The sequence below is a fragment of the Erithacus rubecula genome (assembly GCF_903797595.1).
Source record: "Erithacus rubecula genome assembly, chromosome: 2".
In the NCBI taxonomy this organism is placed as follows: domain Eukaryota; kingdom Metazoa; phylum Chordata; class Aves; order Passeriformes; family Muscicapidae; genus Erithacus; species Erithacus rubecula.
The window spans coordinates 67,963,689-67,988,467 of NC_136685.1; the positions used below are offsets into that span (position 1 = coordinate 67,963,689).

Here is a 24,779-nt window from a genome sequence, read left to right on the forward strand (position 1 = left end):
TCCTTTCATCTGTGTTTAGTCCTGTTCGTATTAAACACCTTGGATGGATTAGTTTTTCACTCTCCCATTGTAAGGACAGACAGGGGATGGCCTCCATTGTGTCATTCATCCTGAGTGTAAAGCAGAGGGGAGGCTCAAGACCTCCAGGAAATGCCCAGCTGCTCCCTTATGGACAGCAAAGAGAAGGTAGAAATGAGCTGAAACCAGGGGAACACTTCCAAGGAGCTGCACAGTGGTGTGGGGGAATTGAGCCCTTCAGTAACTTAACTCTGCTGTGTGTGTTAGACCACAGCAGAATGCTAAAAGCAGCCTGCCAGAAGAAATACATAACATATCATTTAATTTGAAAGGAAGAGATGGGAAAACCCACAGTCAGGGAGCAAGCAGAAACAATGTCAAAATATCTCCCTCTCACAAGTTCCCTGTAGAACAAGGGAGATTTAAAATGTTTTCCTGTTTAGTCTGTGTGTCTACAATGTGTCTTTTGGAGAATATTAATTTTGGAATTACATGTGTAGAAACTACTTACTGATGGTGTTGCTGAAGTCTTCAGAAGCTGTTTTCTAACTCCTGCACAGTATTTCTCAGTCATTTAATGAACTTCTAAATCTCTGCTGTGATTTTTTGTTACTGCATGTTGCACGTGCAATATTCATGCTTCACTTGGAACTTCATTAGATGGATCAAGGCAGAAAGGGCTGAGCAGACACAGATGTGGTTGTACACAGTGGCAGGCAGCTGTGGCAGCAGGATGGGAGTGCCTGTGGGGCTCTCTCTGTGCTAGCTAGATAATTTCCCACACAAAATGGTGTATGAAAGCAGCCAGTGCAGGCTATGTGCTCTAGGCACAGTAGTGATGTCTAATAAGGACAATTACTCATTGCTCACCATGTGTATGGTGCATAGTTCTGTTACAGTAGCAAGTACATTACCAGTGTAAGGAATATTTATTTGTGTTTGATTTTTGTGTCTGAAGGCTTTGTAGCACCAGGAAGAATCATTCTTTATTTAAGGAGTGGTTGGAACTTTTATGTTTTTACAAATCACTTCTTGCTGTTGGGAAATGAAAGTGCCCACGCTCATGTTTTTCCTGAGACCACACTTGAGGTTATGTGCCAGAACATTAAAAGGTGTTGGTAAATTACAAAGAGTTCAGAGAAAAACAGCATTTTTTGACACATCCCTTGGGAGAAAGGTTAAAAACTAGAAGTGCAGTGTTTGGGGGAAAGAATAAAGACTGAGAGACACAATTCTTGGAAATACTAGAAACATGGACAGAAAGGATGCAAAGGGGTTTCTTTCATCTTGGTGATTTAATTGGGAAGAATAACATGAAACAGGGAAGAGGATACTTTATATTAAATGTAGGAAATCTGTGATGTATAAGCCTTTCTATGTGTACAATAATGCTCCAACAGTGGGAGTCATCTATAAATTTCAAATAGAATTAGAATAGTTTCTGTAGCACATATTAGAATAAATATTTGATGCATTTTTTTCCTTTTCATCCTTTCACAATTTTATGTGTATTTATGGGTGCACTGGAGAAGACTTCTGGAAAAAAGAAAAATGTTAAATGCAATGCAACCTTTTCACTGAAAAAATATATTTGCCAAAACCAAAATGTTGCATCTTGCATTGCACTGCAAAAGATTTGACATGGGAAGTTTTTGTGTTATTCATAGCTGCAAGTTTAAAAACAAACATCTTTGGAGAATGCTACCTCCATGTGGCCTTTCTTAATGTGTCTCTATGGGCCAAGAAAAGGAAAGGTTTCTGAGGAAAGGGGATTCCTGTTATTGTAGCAACTGATCTGGTTTGAAAACCAGATTGTTTTTCAGACATATCTGAATAAGCACCTGAAGCAGCTGAAAGCCAAACCACAGTTTTATACCCAACAGCTTTTATGTTTGAGGATTGATATTGTTTTTTAAGTTTTTAAGTCCTGAATTTTTTCTTTGAAACAAGCTGTGACTATCAGAATCTATAAATTACTGTTCTTTTTCCCAATTCCACAAGCAAAAGAGCAGGAAAGAGCCATAAAAGTTGCAGATTTCCAAAATGTGTCTAATTCTGAGATTCGTGACTTTTCATTTGTGAACTCAGTTCATTCCTCTTCGAAAGTATTTGGTTTTTTGTGTTTCTAGAACCAAATCTGATTAATGTTTCAGTAGAGGATGGCCTTCCAATGGCTGTAATTATGTTCACTATGCTTTTTCTGTGTGATAACTTACTGCTTGTTAAACTGCTATCCTGAGCAGAAAATAAATTCTGGTCGAGAAGGAGCCTTATCCATCAAAATTTGGGAATACTTTGATTTTGCAGCATAACCTTGTTGAAGCAGAGCCAGATAATTCTACTATAATGCACTTATTTGTAAGACATCCTTGTGCTTGGCTTTTCCAAAGAAATGGTGGGCAACCAGGCTTTTTTGTGGAGTCATCTGTGAAGAGACCTCTGCAAGGCTTAGGAAAGGCATGACCCTTTCTTTGTAGATTTGCACTCTAGTTGCTTATTTGTCAGCAATCCTCAGTATTCAAGGTGTTGCTACCTTCAGCCACAATAATTAGTCCCTGTTCTGGATGTGTTGTTTAAATGAAGTGTTTTATGAAAATTAAAGCTGCTCCTAAAATACTTTTGAGTATGTGGCTGAGTACTGGATTTTTCTGTCTGGCCCCTCAGACCTTGGAAAATGCTTTTCACCCCTTGAGTTTTCAAAATTGAATCAAAAGCACACTATGGTTTCAGCTTTTAATTCGAGATGGCTGGATGATAATTTAGTTAGGTGTATTTTATCCTCTTGAAGCAAGATTAGTGTTCAGTTTCAGTTTTCTCATTTCCATTTAGGTCAAATCATTCTGACAGAGCACAAGTCTATCCTCAAATCCTGATGTGTCAGGAAAATACAGAGGGCTCCAAGTTCTCACCCTGGCTTTCTCCTGAGCTCACACAGGCTGACCTTGCTTTGTTCAGCTGGCACGTTTTTTACATTGATGGATTTCTGGCAACCCTCCAGTGTTAGATATCTTACAAATGAATTGGTCACATCTATACTAGCAAGGGTCAGAGTGAATGACTAAACTTAAGTGCATGAGATTATTTTCCTTCTACTGCAGAAAGAAATGTAAAAAAAATGTTTTCCCTCAGATTTTGAAATTACTAATTATTAGTGAAAACATTTTTCTGTATTTTAATATTTAATGGCACTACACTTAATTATATTGCAGAAGTGAAGTGCATGTTCTTTTCCCTGCTCTTTGGTTTTATGAATAATTCTCTGAGTTGCTTGAACTTGCTAATTTTTTGAGAAGCAATATAAAAATTGTCATTTAAATCATCAGCTTATAGAACATTCAAAAAAGTCCAGGGCCAGCCTTCTGTAAAAGACAAATACAAATGCTTGACTTCATTTGCTGTGTCCTGTCCCTTCTGGCTCAATGCATAAAGCTGAGCACACGCTCTTAGTCTCTGTGGTACCAGTGTCTGAAGTAATGAACCAAAAAGGATTGATATATGCTCTGGTAAATGAAATTTCACAGTAAAATGCCAATCTGGCTCTGAAGTCCAGCCAGTGAATTAAGGACTAAAGTGAGGCTCTGTTAATGACGAGAGAAAATTACCAGCAGTTGTTCTAGAACTGACTGCAGGAACTGGGAGGGAACCAACATGTTCTTGAGCATCAAGCTTGAATGTTGTCTTTGTAGATTTGAGTCCTTTCACTAGATGTGGTTTGGAAATACTAATCAACAGGAATGAGGATTTGGTGTTTTGCCAGAGCACTGGCCATGGCACAGGTTACACCTTTAAACTTATGAGGGATATCCCAGAGGCTCCACAAGCAGTGAAGACACCAAATCCCCAAGGTGATAGTGCCCAGGTCCATCAAACAGCTTTTGTTAATCAAGTGCATATTTGCCAGATGTTGAAAAGCACATCCCTGATTTCATTCTTTGGAATAAATCCATAAAAAGACCACATGAATTTCTTTGGTTGTTTCCTATATCTTTTGTAATAATACAGTTCCTCTTAGAATGTCTCTTGTTCCTCAAGTTCAACATTGATTGTACCCCCTGTAGTATAATTTTAACTCTAGCTGATTAAAATTGCCTAGCAAAGACAACTTGGAGGCATTTTAACCTGTAGAATTACAGGTTAGAATTAGCTAAGAGTGTAAATAATGTTCTGGCATCATCTTCTCTTTGTTATGCATGTGATGACAGTTTTCTTTAAACATTGAGGGTCTCTTGAATTCACCTTTTCTTTGCCTTACCAGCCCCCTTGGGCCTGTATTTTACAAAATATGTCCCCTAAGAAAATGAGTAATTACAGAAACTGCAGTAATAATATTTGGCATTTATTGAAAGAGCTGGTATAGAGAGTAAAGTCTTCTATAGAAATAAAATTTGATATTTCCATACCAAAAGAAAAAAACCAAAATAACTCCCTGAATACTTACATAGACTGAGCAAAGGCATCTTTAAATCCTGTTGTTGTAGAGGGATCAGGGACAGTTGTTCATTGTGTTTTTCAATTTTCATTACTTGCAAACATTTGGCAATAATTAATTTTTCTCTTGGGATGAAGATGTATCTTCTCTTAAGTTCAGTGTAATACTTAAAGACCTTTAAACTTTTAAAGAGAAACATAACAGCAATTGTAACAGCACCAACATGGAGCATTTGTTTTAGTCTTTTCCAGCAATGTACAAAGGAATGTTTTCCATACTTTGGTTTGAGTACAATGTTTTCTGACTTGATTTCACAGAATCATCTGCTGACCCAGAGCAGTTACTGTTTTTTTCACTGTTGAGCAGTAAGTGTTAATTCATGTAGAAATCTGTGAAATATGAAGCAGAAGCAGTCCAGTTCATGTCCAGCCCAACTGGAAATGTCATCCTAATAGGTCATGTTTTTTACTTGGCAGTATTGAAAGGCAAGATGTTTATATTTGGATGACCTGAAGACTTTTAATAAATTTTCATGTTGTATATCCCTGTAGTATATCCTCTAAGGAGGAATGCATATCAGTGTGTGAGTGACACTGAGTTCACAGTGTAAATTTTCATTTGTGGCAAACTGAACAGAAAACATTGGAATATACTGAATCTTTTTCCTCCATCTCTGAGAGCCATGATCCTGTTTTTTCTTACATATTTCCTTTGTTTTTTTTCTATTCTTTTTTACTTGTATATTTTGCTTGCTGCATACATTTTAGCAGATGCACAGGGGAAAAAAAAAGTGATAACCCATACTTTAGCATATTTTGTTGTATTTTGAAAGGTCTTTCTTAGTGAGGAGAAAGGAATATTCTAGATGCTACTTCTGTTGATACACACTGAAGGTCACAGGCTGTCAAACAGAGTTGTGATGGGACTGGAAGAGACAGTCGAGAGCACAGCAGTTGTCATCCTGCTCTGCAGAAAGGCCTTTGGGATGCTGCCCTGCTCCAGGCTCTCTTTTGGGGTGCTGGCAGACTGCAGGGAATTGAAGCTGGCACTGTGTTCTTTCCTGGCTGAATGTTCAGGTGATGAACACAGCCAAATTCTTCTCCATTTACAGCGACATAACAGGTCTGTTGGTCCTGCTGGGGAGGGAGCTGTTGAACTGCAAAGCAGTGTCTCACATCTTCCTCTCCTGTTGAGTCTGTTTAGAAGCTGATGGAGTCACCAGTTTGTGGGTGGTACTGAACCTCTGGCAGTGCAAGATGTGTAACTTGCATCATAGGACATGCCCTTGAAGGATGGTTTATGTACAGACTCAGTGGGGAGAAAGTTCTGCAACAGCCTATGGAGAGTAAATTTTAAAAAGAAGCATACATCAAGAACATACTGGGGGAGGACCACATGGGTGTCTGCCTCAATTTTTATCAGTAGTGTCCGATGTGGTATAGAAACTGTGTTCATAGATTTCAAATCCACAAGGGCTCAGCTTGACCATCTAGTGTGCACAGCACAGGCTGAAAATGCAGAGATTGCATTATTGCTTCTGCATCTGCCTCATGACTTCTTTTTGAGGTAACATACCCTTATTAGAAAAATCTGCTCTACTTTGATCAAAAGCCTGTGTAATAGACTAATTAGAAACCTGTTCTGTTCTTGAGATATACTGCCACTAGTGCTGTTCATTAGAGATGTTTGATCCAGAGTAGCTTTTACTCCAGAGAGAGAACAACCCAGTAGATGTTCTTTTTGGAACTTCCTTTCCAAGATAGTTTGCTAAATCCCAGATTCTACAATTTCTGACACACTAAAATCTTTCTTTGGGTCCAGTACATTAGGTGAATAAGCAGACTGAGACTGGATGAATTTGCTTAATGTGCCTTATGTAGCGACACTTTAGTGTTGCTTCCTGGTGAGTTTTTATGAAGGCGGAAGCTGTGGTCTGTAGTTTAGGTCTGCTCAGAACCCGTTAGAACTAGAATATTAGATCAGGCCCTTTTGGCTTTTGCAGGTGATAGTTGTAAATGGGTAATATACAGCCCTTTATTTGCTGCTGCACATAGCTCAATTAGCACATGGAGTTTGCTGCCCTAACTCCTTCTTTCACATTTTTGCCAAGTGCCTACAACCTTCAAACATGCTTTGAATGTGAGCTTGCAAGACGTCCTCTGTTTCCTCCTCCCCCAATAACTCACACACTCTTTTTCTTGCTGCCAAGGGACATATTGCCAACAGAGAGAGGTGGAAGCTATAACAGAAGGAGATGAAGACAACGAAGGCTGCTGCTGTTGCAAGCCCGGGCACTTGCCTCACCTGCTGTCCTGTAACGCAGCCTTCAACCTGCGCTGGCTGACGTGGGAGATCACACGGACCCAGTACATCCTGGAGGGATACAGCATCATTGACAACAACGCTGCCACCATGCTGCAGGTGTTCGACCTGCGCAGGATCCTCATCAGATACTATATCAAGGTAACCCTTTGCTGAAGAGCACTTGTTCATAGGCAGGCTGCTCAAATACAATGAGTGCTGCTTGTCTACAGAAGAAAGCTTTTGAAGTTTTTTGCTTTATGTTAATCCATCTGCACTACAGTCTGGCAGTCAGATTGACTCGATGTTTGAACCATAGAATCATTTGGTTTGGTCTTAAGATCATTCCATTAGAATAGGGATAATTAATTAATGTGTCCCTTTGCTAAATTTAATTCTGATCACTTATGCTTACAGTTAGTACAGAAAATGGCAGGCATGCTTCAATGGAGCTCAAGAAGGTGAGTTACCATCCTCTAGTGATAAAGTCAGACAAAGTGTTCTTAATTATGTTCTTACAACACTTCACTAACAGTTTGTTATTTCTTCTTGCCTTGGCCTTTCCACTGTTTCTTTTATTTTTTTTATTTTCTGGAAAAGAAAAGAAAGGGTATTAACAAGCATAAAGTTCTTGGGAAACTTCTGAAGAGCTGTTTCTCAAATGTACTTTTTTTAGTACTGCAAACCCCCTTCTTACCTTCTGTTTTCCATATATACCACAACACATTTGAAGTTGCTTTGTTCCATTGATTACACAGCAGTTCATTTACACCACTTCTATATTTACATTGTTACTAAGATCACCATAACCACACAGATATTAATTTGTAAAAATAATTGAACTTTATAGTCTAGCAAGACATCTTCATCCTCTGCCAAAACCATTCCCAATCCAGCAAAGGAAGAATTTGTTGGGCTTTATAGTCTTCTACTGAAACAGCAAGAGCCAAGTGCTGCTTTCTACGCTACTGGTACTGCCATAAAGCCAGTTGCTAAAGCTCCAAACCAGCCCTGACATCTCCTTTCTCCTTACATGTCTGCAATTGTAAAAATCTGTCAACATCAGAGAGAAACCTGTTGTAAATAAGTTAATCACCATTTTTTGCAAATGAACCAATGAAGTAAAAACAAGCTCATTGCCTTACAAAGCTGCTTTGATCATACAGTTGATTACTTCTGGGATTTCATAAATATGCAGGCAGTACAGCCTGGTAACCAGCCTGCTTTGTTTAATAAACTAATTAGAAATAAAACTGCATGTGAGCATGATTTTTTCATTTTAAAAGTAGGGTTTGTGGCTATATATTGTTTGAAAGCAATGTAACTAAGCTAAAAAAACCAAACCAAAACAAAAAACCAACTATTCTTTAATGAGTATATTGCTACAATTGCTTTGCTTTACTTTAAAAGGTATTCTGAATAACTGGAACATAAACCAATTCAAGCTGGCAAATGACTCAGCTTTTGATGGGGAATGAGACTAAAAAATCCCAGTCTAAGCTGCAATCAGATCAGCATCATATTAGTTTAAAACAGTGAACAATTTGCTTTATAAATTGGAACCATTTTTGTGCCTTGAAATGTATTAATATATGGAAGACTTATGGGAGTGTGTCCCATCACCTCATGGGGCATAAAGCTTAGCTGAAAGGTAGTTTGGAGCTTCTTGTTCTGGACATATCTGAGAAGCAGCTGACATAGGTAAGATGGCTTAGACAGACTTTCATCCCATGTGATACAGGTATGGTTAGTTGATCCTGTTTTGAGTAGAAGGCAGTGGGTTAAATGCTCTCCACATCACTGAGGTGTGCTGTGGCTCCATCTCCACTCTGTGCAGAGTTCATGTGCATTACTGATGGCCCTGAAAGCATGAAAATCAAATCTCTTCTTGTTGGATGCAGTTGAGCCAGTATTATTAATACTGCACTGACAGAACTTCATACTCAGAAAGATTGGTCTTCACTCTTAGGCTGTTGGTCTGTTGATCTGTTTAATCTCCTTCATTTAACAGAAGCTAATAATAACCTGTTGGCACCTTCAATAGGGCTCCCTTTGGTGGAGAGAGGGTGCATTCAGGAAATCCCTTCTCTAGAATGTCACTTCCCAAAATAAAGTTATCTGGGTATTTTCTCCTTGTATTTTTAAAGTAATTAGATTTTTCCATAAACAGGGGCTTTAAAAAGATTTGGTAAAATCTTTAGTACAGCCTTGGAAAGTGAGAAAATTATAATGTGTTAGATCAGCTTTTTTCCTGTTTATTTAATGCTTGCCTCAAAATAAACAGTATCAGACACAGAGGTGAGAATTCATTCCTTCCCCAGCTCTTTCTTCTGGGGGAATCTAGATCAAGACCCTGTACAGTTTCACTGTGAACATTTTAAAAGTCCTTGACACTTTCTTTTTAATGGTGTGAAAGTAAGAAGAACTATAGATAAGGCAGTATTCAAGTCACATAAAGCACAAACTCAAAAAACACTTAGGCTGGAGTTTGTGCAGGAACTCCACTTACATTGCATTGAGCATTTTGAGTGTTTCTGGCTTATTCTCTGTAGCTTACAATGTTGTAAAAATTTACCATATTGTTTCAGAAATTCCATATAGATGAGAATGTACTTGTGCACAAAAAAATATCCTGTAAAAGTTACCGAGAGCAGAATTTAATTAGGTGACAGAATATTTTGTTGTTTCTGTGTCTGATTGCAAGCCTGTTTTTTTTCCCACCTGAATCATCTTCTTTGTAAACACAGAAGAGGATAATAAAAAAAGAAAACTCGATCTCAAAAATCAACAAAGAGGATGTTTGCTTTGTTTTAGTTCTTCTATCCTTCAAGAATAATTATTTTATTGGTCTTTTAAACAATGAGTTGCACCGAGCATCTTATTCTTAAATAATATTTATTTCATTTGCAGTTTCATTGACAGCCTAAAAATGCATACATTTCTTATTAAGGAAGGATTTTTATTCCCCACAAATAAAGTGGGTCAGCTCCTGTAGCTCTTCTGCATATATTTTGAAATAATTTCCTACCCAACTACTGTGATATTTTTCCCTTGTGCCTCTTCCATTTCTTCTCAATATATTCTTACTTAAACATCTTCAAGTGTTCAAGAAGTCTGTGTATTTGCTGAGTGCTGTGTTTTCAGCTCCTATTGTTTCTGCATGAATCCTTTTTAAGGAGTGTATTTTTCTCTTCATGCAAGAAATTAAGGGTCCATCCTGTCTGTATCTGTCTGACTTGTCTTTTTCCTCTGAAGCTTGATTCTCCTCTTACTTGCGCATTTTTGTACAATTTGAAAGAAAAACTGTGGAGAACATTTGGAGCTTTTAAAAGGACTGGTAGTGCTTCTGTCCATTGTAATCCATCATATTTTGATTTTATACATTTATTTGCTTAGTACTATTTCATTGACAGGGTTATGAGAAACTACCTCATCTTCAGTCGTGAATCATGCTTACTCCTTGTTTGCTTTGCTATCCAACTCTAAATTAATATTATAAAACATTATAATGGACTTTCCTGCTGATGGAACACACTGGAACTTAAGTTTCATATTCTTTTGAAATATGCTCTGAGTTGTGTTTAGATAGATTTTTTTAAATTATTTTTTTATTTATTATTGTTTTAATGTGTCCAGACAGAGTGGTTAGAAAAACTTAGAAACTCAGGCACAGATACGAGATATGTGTGTTGCTGCTTTCTAACATTATGTATTTGGTAAAAGAGCCCCTGCTGAATGCTGCTCCCCCCTCAGTGCTTTAAAAGCAACTCAGTTATATCAGTTATCAGCTTTTTAACCTGACATGTAAGATAAAATCTATTATTCTTTACCTGCTGCATTGAAAAATATTAGATTTGTGTCATACGCATCTGTCATATCTGTGTGGCTAATAAAGAATTAGGAAAGCATCATCCTCAGAAAACAGTAAGTCCTCTGAGCCCTATTTTGAGGATGTGACCATCTTCTTCTGTTTTTTCAAAATATGCCTAAGCTATTATTGATAGCACCTTCTTTGTGATAGACTCTACAACCCCACTAGTATTACCATGTTTGAATGCTGGAACTCTACATTGCTATCATTGTATTGATTTTCCTGGAAGGATATTTAAAAAGCTACTTTTTTTTGTTGTCTGTTATCAATATCAATTATTGTCATCTTTCTTATTTGAACACTTTTGTGAAGCAATAATGCTAAGCAGTAAAATGTAAGAAATAGATATACTATTATAGTTCTTAATGGGGTCCTATTTGGCTTATTCTCTTTATGTAAAATACGTCAGTTTTAATCAGAGTTCAGTGACTAATATTTGCACATTTTGTCAACAGAGTATAATATACTTTACAGCAAGTTCCCCCAAAATCCTCGACTGGATAAAAGACGAATCCATCCAGAAGATACTGCAGCCCTATGCAAAGTGGCATTATATTGAACGTGACCTTGCAATGTTTAATGTGAACATAGATGAAGATTATGTTCCATGTCTCCAAGGAATAACAAGAGCTAGCTTCTGCAGTGTTTATCTGGACTGGATTCAGTTCTGTGCCAGGAAAAGGGTGGAGGTACATGTCAATTTTATTTTTTTTTTTAGTATTAGTTTTAATTCTTGGGATATGAGTGAAATGATGCATGGCTACTGTTTTACTTGCTCAGGATTAGTAAAATAAAATTTATTTTATATAAGCTTTTAGCTTTAATGTAAAAGGAATGTTTTCTGGAATGCAAACATCATATTTTGGAAACCACCTTTGTGCAAAAACTGGAGTCTTAAGGAACATTTAGTCTTTGAACACAGAACCAATTCTTTACTGTGCAAATTTCTAATAACAGTAATAATTTTGTCAGTTCTATAAAGCATGGATATATCAAGTGCTCACAGAAGTATTGCTAGAGCAGGTTCCATTTAGAGAATGTCATCAGAGCATTGCAATTCCTTCAGTGTTGCCAGTGATTGGTACTTTTGCCAAATGTCTGTGATGTGTGTGTATCCTTTACAGAAATGTACTTATATTTATGTACAGTTGCAGGATGGTAAGGGAGTACATGGCACACTCCCTGCTGGCATAAGTCACCTCTGAGAACTCATGACTCAAACGTGAGCCCCACCACAGAACCGTGTGAAACCACTCCCAGCTCTAGAAGCTCAAGGGCAGATGTGCAGCTGTGCATTTGCATGCTCTGAGCCACTAAGATTACTGATGGTCAGCAGTCGTTTGCCAGAAATGCACTACTGTATTTCCATGGAATACTCAAAATAGCCCAGAGGGAGAGTACAGTTTCAACAAGCATATTGCCTCAATCTAATTTTCTGATTATTGCTGATAGTGGCAAAAGTAGAGAAGTGTCTCTTTCCTGGCCATGATGTGCTGTATTTGTGCATTTTTCCACTCAGGATGACAGACTCCACATCCCATTACTGACCTTAGCTGGTGTAACATCACTGAATCTTTCTTGAAATATCACTGAATGTTTGTGCTCCACTTTGGTTCCTTCTCGTGTCTCTGGTGCTGAGTACCATTCCACCAGTTCCCCTGCATATCATTATATTGATACTGTTTTCATTTAATTGTCTTCTGAGCCCTTTCCCACCATCTCCTGCTACTGGGAAAACTTCGCTCCTTTTCTTTCTTGTCTCCATGTCTCAGCTCCCAAGTTCTGACACAGAATCAATTGCATGGTGTGGGGAAAGCCACTGTTAATTGATGCCTTTCCACTTGTCCTCTGGCTAAGAGTTTCGGATTCAGTAACAGTTTTAGGGGTTCAGTAGAATTGAAACATGTAAGTTAGACTTCAAAAGGCAAATTAATTAAGCCTGCACTGGTGCCACACACACACAAACATTTATCTTTTCATTACATATTTTACCTTTGTTTTTAATTCACTGATTATAGAGAAGCAAAGTTCTTTAGGAGGTTGGATAAAAAAACCCCAGGTTCACTGTACACATACCCAGAAAATCAGTATATTTTATAGAAGGAGCTACATTCTCCATTATAATTGGCTTCAGTTTTAAAGTCAGAGAAAGCTCTAAGAAATCACTCATTGCATGGACTGAAATAATAATCTCTATCCTCCTGAAGATTAACATGCATGAGCAGTTGTTCCAGTTTTTTCCTCCTGCTTGGTAGCAGAGTTTTCTTTGTGAAAATTTCATTAAAAAACCTCCTGAGCTAGTAAGCATGAATGAAATGCTCTGACTGCTTGTTAAAATGGGTAGTCGGTGCCATCAGCCATTTAGATAGATATTGTTATTGTTATTCACTGAAAGTGTGTGCCTCTGAACTTTTCCAAAGAGATTGTACTTCTGTCTCATAGGAACTGTGTTCCGTGAAAAGGGTTTTGGCTGTCTCCAATTGCAATGTCTCCCAACAAGAAGGAAGCTCCTCCAGTTTAGAATGTCAGATCTGAGAGGAGTGGAAACAAACAAAAACCCCACAATAAAACACCACCACCACCAAAAGCTCCCTTGCCTTGGGATCTCATTACCTGAGAATGAAACGTTGTGTTTCTAGCCAGTGGGCAAAACAAGCTTGCATTTTGCAAAAATACTCTGATGGTGATGGTCTTCCTTCTTGGTGTGTTCAGTCGCAAAGAATGTTTTGGTGTGCAGGTCCAGCTACATGCAAATGTTATGAATGTCACAATTTGTAGCATTGTAGTGCTTTTAAATGTGATGTTTGCACTTAGAGTAACATGCTAATCTTTAAACTTTGTAGCACCTGGACAGCGATGAGGATTCTCCTCTAGTGACGCTTTCCTTTGCCTTGTGTATACTGGGTCGGAGAGCTTTGGGAACTGCATCTCACAATATGGCCATCAGGTAATCTTTAGGAATCCTTTTTCCTCATGTTAAAACAAAGACCTGTTTGTCTTTTTTCATGTGATGTGGGATCTCAAGAGAAGATTAGATTAAGGTGAAATCTCATTCCCCTATAAAAGGTTTTCTGTCATTCCTGATCATCTTTTTCTTTGTGGTTGACTAAATAACTAGTACCAGTCTCTATTTGATAGGGCAGAGCAGAATTTTTAATTGAAATAATGGGTATCAATGTTTATTGCTTGTGTTCACTTATGCCTGGCTACTGGAATGCTGTCCTTCCTCTGGTATTCCAGTAGGAGAAAGAAATCTCCAGAAGAGGAAGAAACTGCTGTTTATCTGAGTTGTAGTTAGCTAAATAATAATAAATGTATAAGGGTTCTCCTCTGTATTCCTCAAGGGTGCATTCCTGTTCATTGGGCCACTTCCTTCTGGCAGCTAAGGAAGGGAGAACCTCTCATCTCCTGAGGCTGCAGCTTTGTCTGTTCTCAGTCTACCTTGCTCCAAAATGTTCATTCATTCAAAACACTTCTTCCTAGGAAATCCGGCTAATTAAAATATGCTTCATTGAGATTGTTGCTAAATATGCTCTTTGTCTTATATTTTCATTAGGGATTCTTCCATTTTCACAGTTGTTTGGGTTTTATACAGTATAATTTACACTGTGCTATAGATGAGGCATTTTATTAATGAAATAATGATTATTTTAATGGAGTTTAACTTCCCACATAGTTTTAGGGTTTTATTAGATTTATTTGAATCCTATGCATGCACAGGAGCTTAGTAACAATGGAGAAGCTGAATAAATACAGTTTCTAAGTGACCTTGCTGTGTTGGCACAGAATGGTGAGCAAAGCTGCCTATACCTCTATCAATGTGCTCCTTAGAGAGGATTTGTCTTACTAACAAGCAAACAAAGACAGCAGGTGTGATTCTGAATGCATTTTGTTATGAGATAAAACAGTCCTTTTAAATATTCATTCTAGCTTTGTTATCTGTTGAGATATTTATGGCATTTTGTTGTATGTCTTCCATACAAAATGTTTGTGGCTCATGTGGCTTTTTTCTTGTTTTGCTGCTGATTTCTGCTTTCCAAAGTGGCTTTTGTCATCTCTTTTCTACTAGTCCTTGCACATTCCCTTCCTGTAGTAGTTTTCCTCTGGGTTGCATTTCTTCTCTCTTCATTTCTGTTCACTCAAATTACTGTGATGTTAGGTAAGTCATTAGTATTTTTTAAATTGTCTTATTTTTTGATGATCCCAATTTTAGAGTTTGGAAGCATGATGGGAAAGTTTATGTGCATTTATGATATTTATTTGAGAAAAGATTAAAGTGATTTTTGATCTGGGCCTGCAATAGATAGTCACAGTGATATTAGGAATTCATTTAAAAATAACACAAAAGCTTTTTAAAACTGTCATCACATTACATGTACTTTCCACTGGATCTTAACATCTTCATTACAATGCTTTGGCTTTTGTACAGATGCAATAACAATGTCACCTATTTGTACTGGCTTACATGGTTAGTGCTAATGCAAAGGGATAATATTATCAGAGACTTTCCAAAGTTTAACATGGAAAGTATGAATTTTGAAGTTAATTATTTGTATAGTGTTCTGTAAAGATTTTAATAGTTCCAGGAGTCAGCTATACCATGTCTTTTGAAAATATGACAAATACCAATGAACCGAATTACTTCCTCTCTTTTGATAAGTGGACTCTCCATATTTAAAAATACTTTTCTTGGGGAGGGAAGGCAATACCTTTCTTTTCTGCAGAAAGGCAAAAACTGGGGTAGTCATCTGAGGTGCACATCTCTGTCACTTTTTTTTTAATCTGTTCTATATAACCTTCAATTAAGTCCTGGTTTTCTTTTTATTAAGCAAGTTCTCCAGGACCATATCAAATAATTGTATTTTTAAAATGTATTTTGTGACATAAAAGGGACTAAGTGGAAGCTTCTGTCAGTATCTTTTCAAATGCTACTTCACAGAAGCTTTCCCTGGGAAAGTTTAACTGTGGAAAAACTGTGTCACTTCCCCACCTGGTTAAACTACCTTTAATGCTTTTCCACTGTCAGAAGGATCTGGAAAAACAGAAAAGGAATCTGAGTAGCACAGCTGAAGTTAAAAATTGCTGCAGCTACAAAACATGACTTTAGCTTGGTAAAATAGATATCTTCTTGTCTTTCAAAATGTATATATCTTAACTGACAAAACCAATTTAGTAGAAATTACTAACTAAGGAGCAAGGTGGGTACCCTATCCCCCTGACATCAAGACCTTAATCAACAGAAATCCCCCAAATACATTCACTTGAGCAACAAGGGCATGTCTAACCCTGCTTATGGTGTTTATTGATTCAGACAGATCTGCACAACTTGTTTAAACACAAATGAGCAGTCAGTCAGTGGGACTCCAATAGAAATACAATTTTGCTGCATGCCAGGGGAAGGAGACTTGGTCCAATGTGTGCAGTGCTGATCAGCCAGAAGGAGACGCTCACAAGAATTGTCTTCAGGCAGTTCTTTCTCTGTGTTTGGCAGAGCACAGCAGTTCTCACCAAGGGTGATTTTGAGTGTTCCTGCTGGTCCTTGCCCCCAGCTCTCAGAGTCCTGCAGATCTACATTCAGCGAGATGGGGGAGACGTAATTGAGGTCCTCAAAAGCCAGAGGAATGTTTTCTTGAGTGATGCTTCACAGTCCTTTTCTTTGAAAAGGTGCCATGATATTCTGGGGACCTTTCAGAGCCTACTGGTGCTGAAGAGGGTTTTAGTTTTGTCAGCAATGGTCAGAGCAGACAGTCCTACAGCCAGCTGTGTGCATGAGAGGGGGATGTAGCACATGTATGAGCTTGGAACTAGATATCTTTAAGGTCCCTTCCAACTCAGGTCATTCCATGACTCTGGGTCATTTTGTCAGAGATCAGGGCTCCTAACATGTTTTGTCATGCTCAAATGCTGGATTACAAAAATGCAGATTTAGATTACTCTGGTAGGCACTAAGAATTTACCTTGAACATCATCTCAGGACTTTCTATTAATTTTCTCTGTGGAGCATCTTGTGCACAACATTGCTAGAGTTTTTGGAATGAGTTTGAGATGTAAGGGCCAGGTAGGTATCATACTCTTTTCACTGTATGAAGTGTTTCAGATGTTCAGGAGAAGCAAACCAGCCAAGAATCTGCTGTGCTCTGCAGTTCCTGTTTCATTCTCAGAGGTGACAATGTAGGTAGTATGAAACTTTCTCTGGACTAAGTCTAGTCCTTGCTATGTCTTGGAGGAGTAACTTGCTGTGCAGTGGAGCAAAGGTAATGTTACTGTGGGCTGTGCACTACAGAGCTGAGAGTCAAGTTTACATTGTGTATGCAAACTATCAATTTGCACTCATTTACACATGATTTTGCCTAATCTATTAATCAGCAAATGTCAGTGTGTAAACCAAGATTTTAAATGTTCTTATATAATGTATGTAAATAATTATTCACTGTACCTGTTCATGTAAATGTCAGTAGAAACCTAATATTAACACTAGATTACACAATAAATGCCTTCATTAAGGAGGCAGAACATTGCAATGCAAATTACTTGCTCTTTTAAACTGTCATTAGGAGGCATCCTGCACAAAATGCAATTTGAAGAATGACATGACATTACCATTCATTTATTCAGATGTGAGTGATATGTTTAGTTGTGTATTTGTTAAAAAAATACAGAATAATACTATTCAGCCACTAAAGCTACTAGTAAAAAAATATTTAGTAAAAATTTCAGATTTGGAAAAATACAAAAGTCTCTCAAAGCATCTCTTGTCAGATACTTCCAACAGTGCCAAGATTGGCTGCTCAGGTTCCCCCAAGCTCAGTTTGACAAAGGGTCATTCCAAGGAATGTCTCTGCCTGGAGGAACTGCTGCTCACTCTGAAAGGCAGGGAAGAAGCTGGCCCTACTTGCCCCTTCCCACCTGGTCATCCCACTGCACTGCCCAGCATCTGAGGGAAGGGGAAGATGTAGAGGGCACAGACCATGGCACCACAGGGCTGCTGCTGGTGCTGCACTGCTGCTGGGAGTTCAAGCAGACAGTGCAGCTTGATGTCTGCCAGAGCTGAGCAGGGCAGGAAAGTTTGACTCTTAGCTCACAACCACTGTCATCTAAAATATCCAATTAGAAGGGCTACCACTGAAAATATTTCAGGTGAACTATGACATTCAGGTCATTACTAGCTCACAGACATGCCCATTCCTTTATTCCTTAAATAAACCTACAGTTAACATTGGAGAAGGTCTGCAGATTCAAAACACACACAGAGATATTCACCAGCTCATTAGTCTGCATCCATACTGTTTTCAGGCTGGCACTAAATGCTTTTAGTTTCAGAAGTCAGAGCTGCGTAAGGAGTGCAGTAGGAGGGAGTATTTGCTTTGGCTCTGTTGCCCTTCCTCTGGTGTTTGTGGCACTACTTAATCCCTTCTTTTCTGCACTTTCAAGGGCTGGCAGTTCCCACGCACCTACCAGTCTTGTTCTAAAATAGCTTGCAGTTGTGACAGCAGCTTTTCAGGTTGTTAGCTTAGAGGGTTAGAAATGTTGCCAGATGCAGTAGTTATGTCTCTTACAGATTAATGTTGTTTCTGTGACATGTAATTTTACCTTAACTTGTTTTTTAAATATTTTGAACCAGCCTGTAACTACAGCAGATTACTAATTGAGGTATGTTAAAAGTGGGCCAAGAAAACAGCAACAACCTTGAGTGAGGCCTGAGATCAAAGTGGTTGAGAGTCAGGCCTGAGATCAAAGTGGTTGACTTTTACAGCTTCATAATAATCTCATTAGTGTCTTCAGGAGAGAGCATAACAATGGGAAGAATAACGAGAGCTGTATCTTATATGGATTAAGGAGGCTGCATGTTACAGAAGTAATGGCTTGAGATAGTGTCACATTATAGGCAGAATGTACCCAAAAGCCTCATTACAGTTGTCAGGAGAATAAAAGATGCCCATGGTTTTGTGAATACAGCAATCTCTTCCAGACCGCTCTGGTGGAAAATACAATACATAAAATAATTGACTCTCAGCCTCTCACAACTATTGCCACTACTGATTTGCTCCTTGTAGCAGTCATGTTTGTTCTTAAAAAATCCCCTGAGTTAGAGAACTTATTATGCAGAGGGATGACAAATGGATGAGTCTCCCCTAAGCCCAGGGAGAGCTGTATGTGCTTCCCTCCACTCCCTCTGCTGATGCTTGGCTGCAGTTTGCATGGCTGTCCATGGCTGTACCTTCAGCACATCCTGCTCTTCACAGCAGCCTGTTTAGCTGGTGCTGATGTCTGTAAGTAACTGTGATGTGAATGCAAACTGTCTGTCTATCTGCTCTGGTGTTCAGATTTGGCTCTGAGAGCCTCCCAAGATGTAAAAACCAGTTCTCTCTCCTGCCTACTCCTCCCTTTGTCTCAGCCACTTTTCAGAGCAAATACAGGGGGTGTTATTGCGGGGAGAAACTATACTACAGATCATCATTAGATGCAGAGTTCAAGACAGCTTTTACAATTTAATCCTGGGAAGATTATTTAGGTAGAGAAGGTTTTTTTCCAGGCAAGGATTCAGCTGTGTATGCTAATGTTGTCTGGTGGGTGGGCAAGTGAAAGGAGCCTTCCTGATGTGTAGCCTTTTCACATATTTCATCCTGCTGGCTGCACTCACCATTCTCCCCTCACCCTCCCAGCTGGCTTATTCTATGGCTTTCCCAGCTATTAAGCAGGGTTTGAGTATATTACCATTTTTTGAACTGTGGAGATGGTGGATTGAAAGTCAGTGGGGACCAGGACCCACTCCTTAAGGACACATAATAACTCCCACTGAAATCCGTGCTTGAATGTTTTGAAGATCTGAGTGTGTCTGCCTCTCATAGGCATGATTTAATATGTAACTTGGTACTAATAAATGCAAATCAGTTAAGAATTCTTAAAAGTTTCTCTGTAATCCTTGTGTTCCCAGCAGTGACAGCAGCCCTGCCTTTTCTGGCTTGTTTTGGTCCCACTGATTAGTTGATTTGTATTACATGATGCTTTTGTGGAGAAAATCAGTATCCTGCTGTTTCTCTGGTAACAGCATATGTATTTCCACTTTAATTTCTAAGACATGCTACCCACCAAGAGTAAAATTAGAATGCCTTTGGGCTGAAGTTGGCCAGGCATTCTCCCAGTCTCTTCTTCCTCTCTCAGAGAAAATAATATATTGAAAATATTTTTTAAAATAAAATAATTAAGAAAGCTCAATTATGTGGAAAGATTATGTGTTCTCTAGAGAAAGGCTGGGCAGTAATGAAAACTACTAACATCTTAATACAGCTTCTCCCCAGAGTTTTTGCAATCTGAAAGATCAACTGTTGTAAGAATGAGTGAAATCTTAGCAGGTAGATGAAACCACGTCCTGTGGGTTTGCAAGATATGCCTGTTTGTAATTCATTGCGTCGTTTTCCTCAATTTTAAGATCACTTCATTGGGACAGCAAGCATCACCTTACAAGCATTATACAAGTGACAGTGGCATGGGAATCTTGTCATTCAGGGTGCAGATCGGAGCTGAAGACTGATTGTTTCCCTTCACAAAGGCCTTGCTCAACCACCTTCCAACAACTACCTGATTTTGTACATTATGCTTATATCTCAGGTTCTAGGTAAACCATCAGAACCAGGCAGAACTGCCTACATCTAGTTTCTTACTTTAGAAAAAAGAAACCCAGTATATATTTCCTTTAGGGTTCATTGTTTCAGTAGGAAGCACCTGTTGGTTGATTCCTGCTCTTACCTGGTTTGCTGAACAGTTCTGAAATATAATAATCTCAGTATATCTGCTTTAATGTTCACATTTAGGTTTGAATGTCATGAGAAAGGTCTTTGATTTCCTGAAAGTCTTTTTTTTTTTTTTTTCATTATTATTTTTCACTTACAAGGAGAAGTGCTAACAGGACTGATCGATAAACTTTCAAACAAGGAAGCAGCTTCTGCTGGCTGCACTCCTGGCATTCTGACCTGGTCTCTGTGGCACAGCTGCAGAGGAGCAGTGCCCTGAGGCACCCTGTGACTCAATCACCCATCCTGAGGGCATCATTCGTTCTGGGTGACCCATTCAGCTCATGGCCAGTCATTTAGAGAGCAGGAAGGAAAACTGCCTCTCCCAAGTAGTGGTTTTTTTGTTAGAGAAATATGATGTGACCCCTGCTCTGCACCCACTGCAGGCACTCGCCCTGGGCCAGAGGGTCACCAGCCACTGCACAGGTCAGCATGAGGCTGGTGACTGGCAGATCTGGCTTGGAGAGACAGGAATGACTTCTGGGAGTGACTGCTGCCTTTCTCTTACAGCTTGGACTCTTTTCTTTATGGGCTCCATGCACTGTTTAAAGGAGACTTCCGGATAGCAGCAAAGGATGAGTGGGTCTTTGCAGACATGGATCTGTTGCATAAGGTTGTTGCCCCAGCAATCCGAATGTCTCTGAAGCTACACCAGGTAGGGTATTTATTTATGTATTTATGTATAACATGTACTATTGTGTCTGTTTTCTTAGGAGAACACAGGATACCTTAGTAACTGTCCAAAGGGGGGGAAAAAAAAAAGAGGGAAATAGAGTATTTGCCATCTTATTCTAAGAAATATCCTTCACCAAGATGGAAGAGTTTGCATTTATTTATTTTGAATTCACTTGATTTTCTTTTCTGAACCCCCAGCTGCCCATTTGAAACTACTTTGCAGAGCTTGACCCTGCATTTTTCATCAAAAGAAAGCAGAAAATCTTTTCTTATTTTACTTTAAAGCTGGTTTCTAGATTGAAAGAAAATACATTGATTATGCTGATTTCACTGCTAATTTCAGGTCAGGCCCTGTATAGCTTGGAGTTAATTTTGTTCTTGCTCTAGCACATTATGATTGAATATCATGAATGATACCATAATTGTTCTAGATGCTGTGAATTCATATCTGATTTTTTGATACAATAATTTTACGATGTTATCGCTGGCCATGGTGCTGCTGGATGAAGTTTCAGTATTGTGGTATTTGCTGATGGATTCCCAATCTGTGCTATTGTTGGTGGGGTTTTGTGAATACAAATAAGAATTTCCACAAGAACTGTGGACTGCCCTATAGGTGATATATCTCTCCAACTCACCCAAAAGCTATGTCTGCCATAGTTTCACACTTCATTTAAAAAATAAAGAAGATAAGCTGGTATTCTCCAAGTGTCTTTGTCCAGTGTAATCATGAGATCAAAATAGGTTACAATAAAACCAAAATTGTACCTTTCTATGTTACTGTTAAATGCACCTCCCAAAAGACACTCTTTATCAAGTGTCAAGTCACTTGGAGGGGGGCAGCTGGCAACTGTTCAGAAGCCAGTATTTTTACTGTCAATAGTTTTTGTGTTTTCACGAATGTACCACTTCAATACTTTCCCCTGTCCAACCAGGACCAGTTCACGTGCCCGGATGAGTACGAGGACCCAGCAGTTCTGTACGAAGCGATCCAATCCTTTGAGGAAAAGGTGGTGATTTGTCATGAAGGGGACCCGGCCTGGCGCAGCGCAGTCCTGTCCAACCGGGAGGAGCTGCTGACCCTGAGACACGTGGTGGATGAAGGAGCAGATGAATATAAAGTCATCATGCTCCACAAAAGCTACCTGAGCTTCAAGGTGATCAAGGTACGTATCTTTCTAATACTGCAGTAATTTAGGGCTGTAGTAACTAGTACTATTTCTGAGTAATGTGGCCAAAAGGAGAAGTTAATTGTAATTTTTAAAGCAGGGACTAGAGACTAAAAAAGCTCCCTTTAGATGACTTCCATTTTGCCACCCACGTTTGTGTCTCTGCAACAACATTCCAGTCATTACCAGGGAGCAGCTGCAAAAGTTCATAAAATGCTGTTAGTGAAAGACATGATGTGTTTGCACACTCATCCATTGCCATTCTACTTAGATCCTGTAGTTCTGCATCTTGAGTAGCAAATGTTTTTGCACGATCTACATGTTTTTAACCCACCTGCAGGTCAACAAGGAGTGTGTCAGAGGGCTTTGGGCTGGCCAACAGCAGGAACTGATTTTCTTACGCAATCGTAACCCAGAGAGAGGAAGCATCCAGAACAATAAACAGGTGTTGCGGAACTTAATTAATTCTTCGTGTGATCAGCCGCTGGGATATCCAATGTATGTTTCCCCCTTAACCACCTCGTACCTCGGGACACACAGCCAGCTGAGGAACATTTGGGGGGGACCTGTCAGTTTGGACAACATAAAAAAGTGGTTCAAATCCAAGTGGTTAAGGTAAGTGTTAAATTTTGACTATGCTGATGAGAGACCCTGCAGTCTCAGTGTCACTGTATTTTCTGTTAAAAGAGAGTAATTCTGTATTGTTATCTATGAGTAAAAAATTAATTGTAAGTAACTCAGAATATAACAAAAAAGTGCTGCAAATAGAACAGAAAGAAAATCCATTAACTCATTCATGACAAAGCTTTCTACATATTCAGCATGAGTCATTCAAATCACACAGCACTACAGACACTTCTCTTATTCAAAAAATTTTACTGTTTATGCCATCTAAATAAGTGTGCCTTTTCTGTAACTCTGAACATAAGTAAATATGCTGGTGCATTTTGGTGAGTTATGCTCTGAAGCTTCATCAGTTAGATATTCATCCCCAAGTTATTGTTCTTGACCAAAACACAACTATTCACCATAACTGCCTGACTTCCCCTAACTGTGCATGATCAGTACACAGCAGTCCCTTGCCTCATTCCTTGTCCTACTGCAACTGTAGCTGAGGAGAGGCAGGGCACCATGGAGACACAATGGGAGCCAGCTCGCATAACAAGGTCTAAGTTAAAATTCAATATCATATTTAATGGCTTAACATGCCAGTTTTCCACCATGCAGCCCATCCCTCTGAGCTATCTCCAGCCCATCCCTCTTTGCTACTTGGTTACCTCATGCAGAAGTTAATCTTGGGAGACTACTGTAACATTAGATGAAGAGCCCTAAGGTATTTCAGGATTCCAAAGACACTAAACACAGACAAGAGTCGTATACAATTGGCTTGTGTCATATACAATTTTGTTCCAAGTTAGCTTATCACACCATCATCTTTGCCATCTCATAAAATGTCAGAAGACCTGCAGTGGTGTGAGAGTGAACACTCTTTGAGGGCCCCTAACACTGGTGACACAAATTTTCGTGTGCAAGAAGTGGCTGACCCTGTGTGTGTTCCTGCAAACAGAATGCGAAAGGACTGCCACGCAGCAGCTCACCACGAGAGAGGCAATGGTGAAGAGGTGGATAGTGGAGGGGGGTCTTCATCTAGCAACAATTCCACAGGGAATTCAAGCCAGAGCAGTAGCTCACAGCCCACCAGGAATGGAACCCCTCAGCTGCAAACATCATCTCAAGAGCTCCACCAACGGGCAGGTATTTGCACAATTTACTTTTTTTTCTCTGGAGTCTTTTGGGGGTCACATGGGCAGATGATTTTGGGGAGTCCTCAAGTCCAGTGGAAAACTAATTTTAGAAAGAGAGTGCAGTTTGTCTCTCCTAATGACCAAGAATATGTAGAAGATGGCTTCTCAGTATTGTTCCAGGTGTTTACTGGGACAGTGTATCACAAAAGTGATTCTCCAAAGGTTCCACTGTCAAAGTCCATTTTGGGTAATTTTTGGCCTAGCAGGTGCCACTAGGAATGCCAGAATGAGAAATGCAGATGGAAGGGAGTGTACACACACGATGCAGGGAGCCTGTACTATGGTGAACCTTTGCTTATTATTGGCTGGGAACAGCAGAATAAAAGCATGAAAAAATCTTAATTATCTTGGAAGGACCGTGACAATTTATTTGAGGAATTGTTTTGGCTGCTCATCAGCACATGTGGAGAACAAACAAATGGAAAATAGCTTCTTATGTCTATATAGCAGTTACCAAGAGAAAATTAAATGTTGTCAATCATTCTGTCGACTAACAGCTGAGCCCTTCTCAAATTATTAATTCAAAAATGCTTCCGACCTATTTGCAAGGTAGAACTAGTGGTCTTTTCATTGGAAGTGTGTGATAAGGATAAGCAACTGTGTTGCAGTCACATCCAGAGGGTAGTGGTCAATGGCTCAGAGTCCTGATGGACATCAGTGAGAAGTTGTGTCCCTTGGGGGTCCGCCCTGGGACCACTGCTACTTAGTAGACAAAGTGCA

General features: G+C 39.2%; 1 protein-coding gene across 1 annotated transcript in view; it reads left to right on the plus strand.

Moving 5' to 3' along the window:
- The window catches only part of PCNX2 (pecanex 2), a 148,286-nt gene that overhangs the window by 114,725 nt on the left and 8,782 nt on the right, over positions 1–24,779 (plus strand). The window contains exons 26-32 of the mRNA XM_079297526.1: positions 6,657–6,910; positions 11,075–11,308; positions 13,463–13,566; positions 20,921–21,065; positions 22,021–22,251; positions 22,595–22,869; positions 23,822–24,009. Of these exons, the coding sequence (XP_079153652.1) occupies positions 6,657–6,910; positions 11,075–11,308; positions 13,463–13,566; positions 20,921–21,065; positions 22,021–22,251; positions 22,595–22,869; positions 23,822–24,009 (1,431 nt within the window). The remainder of the gene's footprint in view (positions 1–6,656; positions 6,911–11,074; positions 11,309–13,462; positions 13,567–20,920; positions 21,066–22,020; positions 22,252–22,594; positions 22,870–23,821; positions 24,010–24,779) is intronic.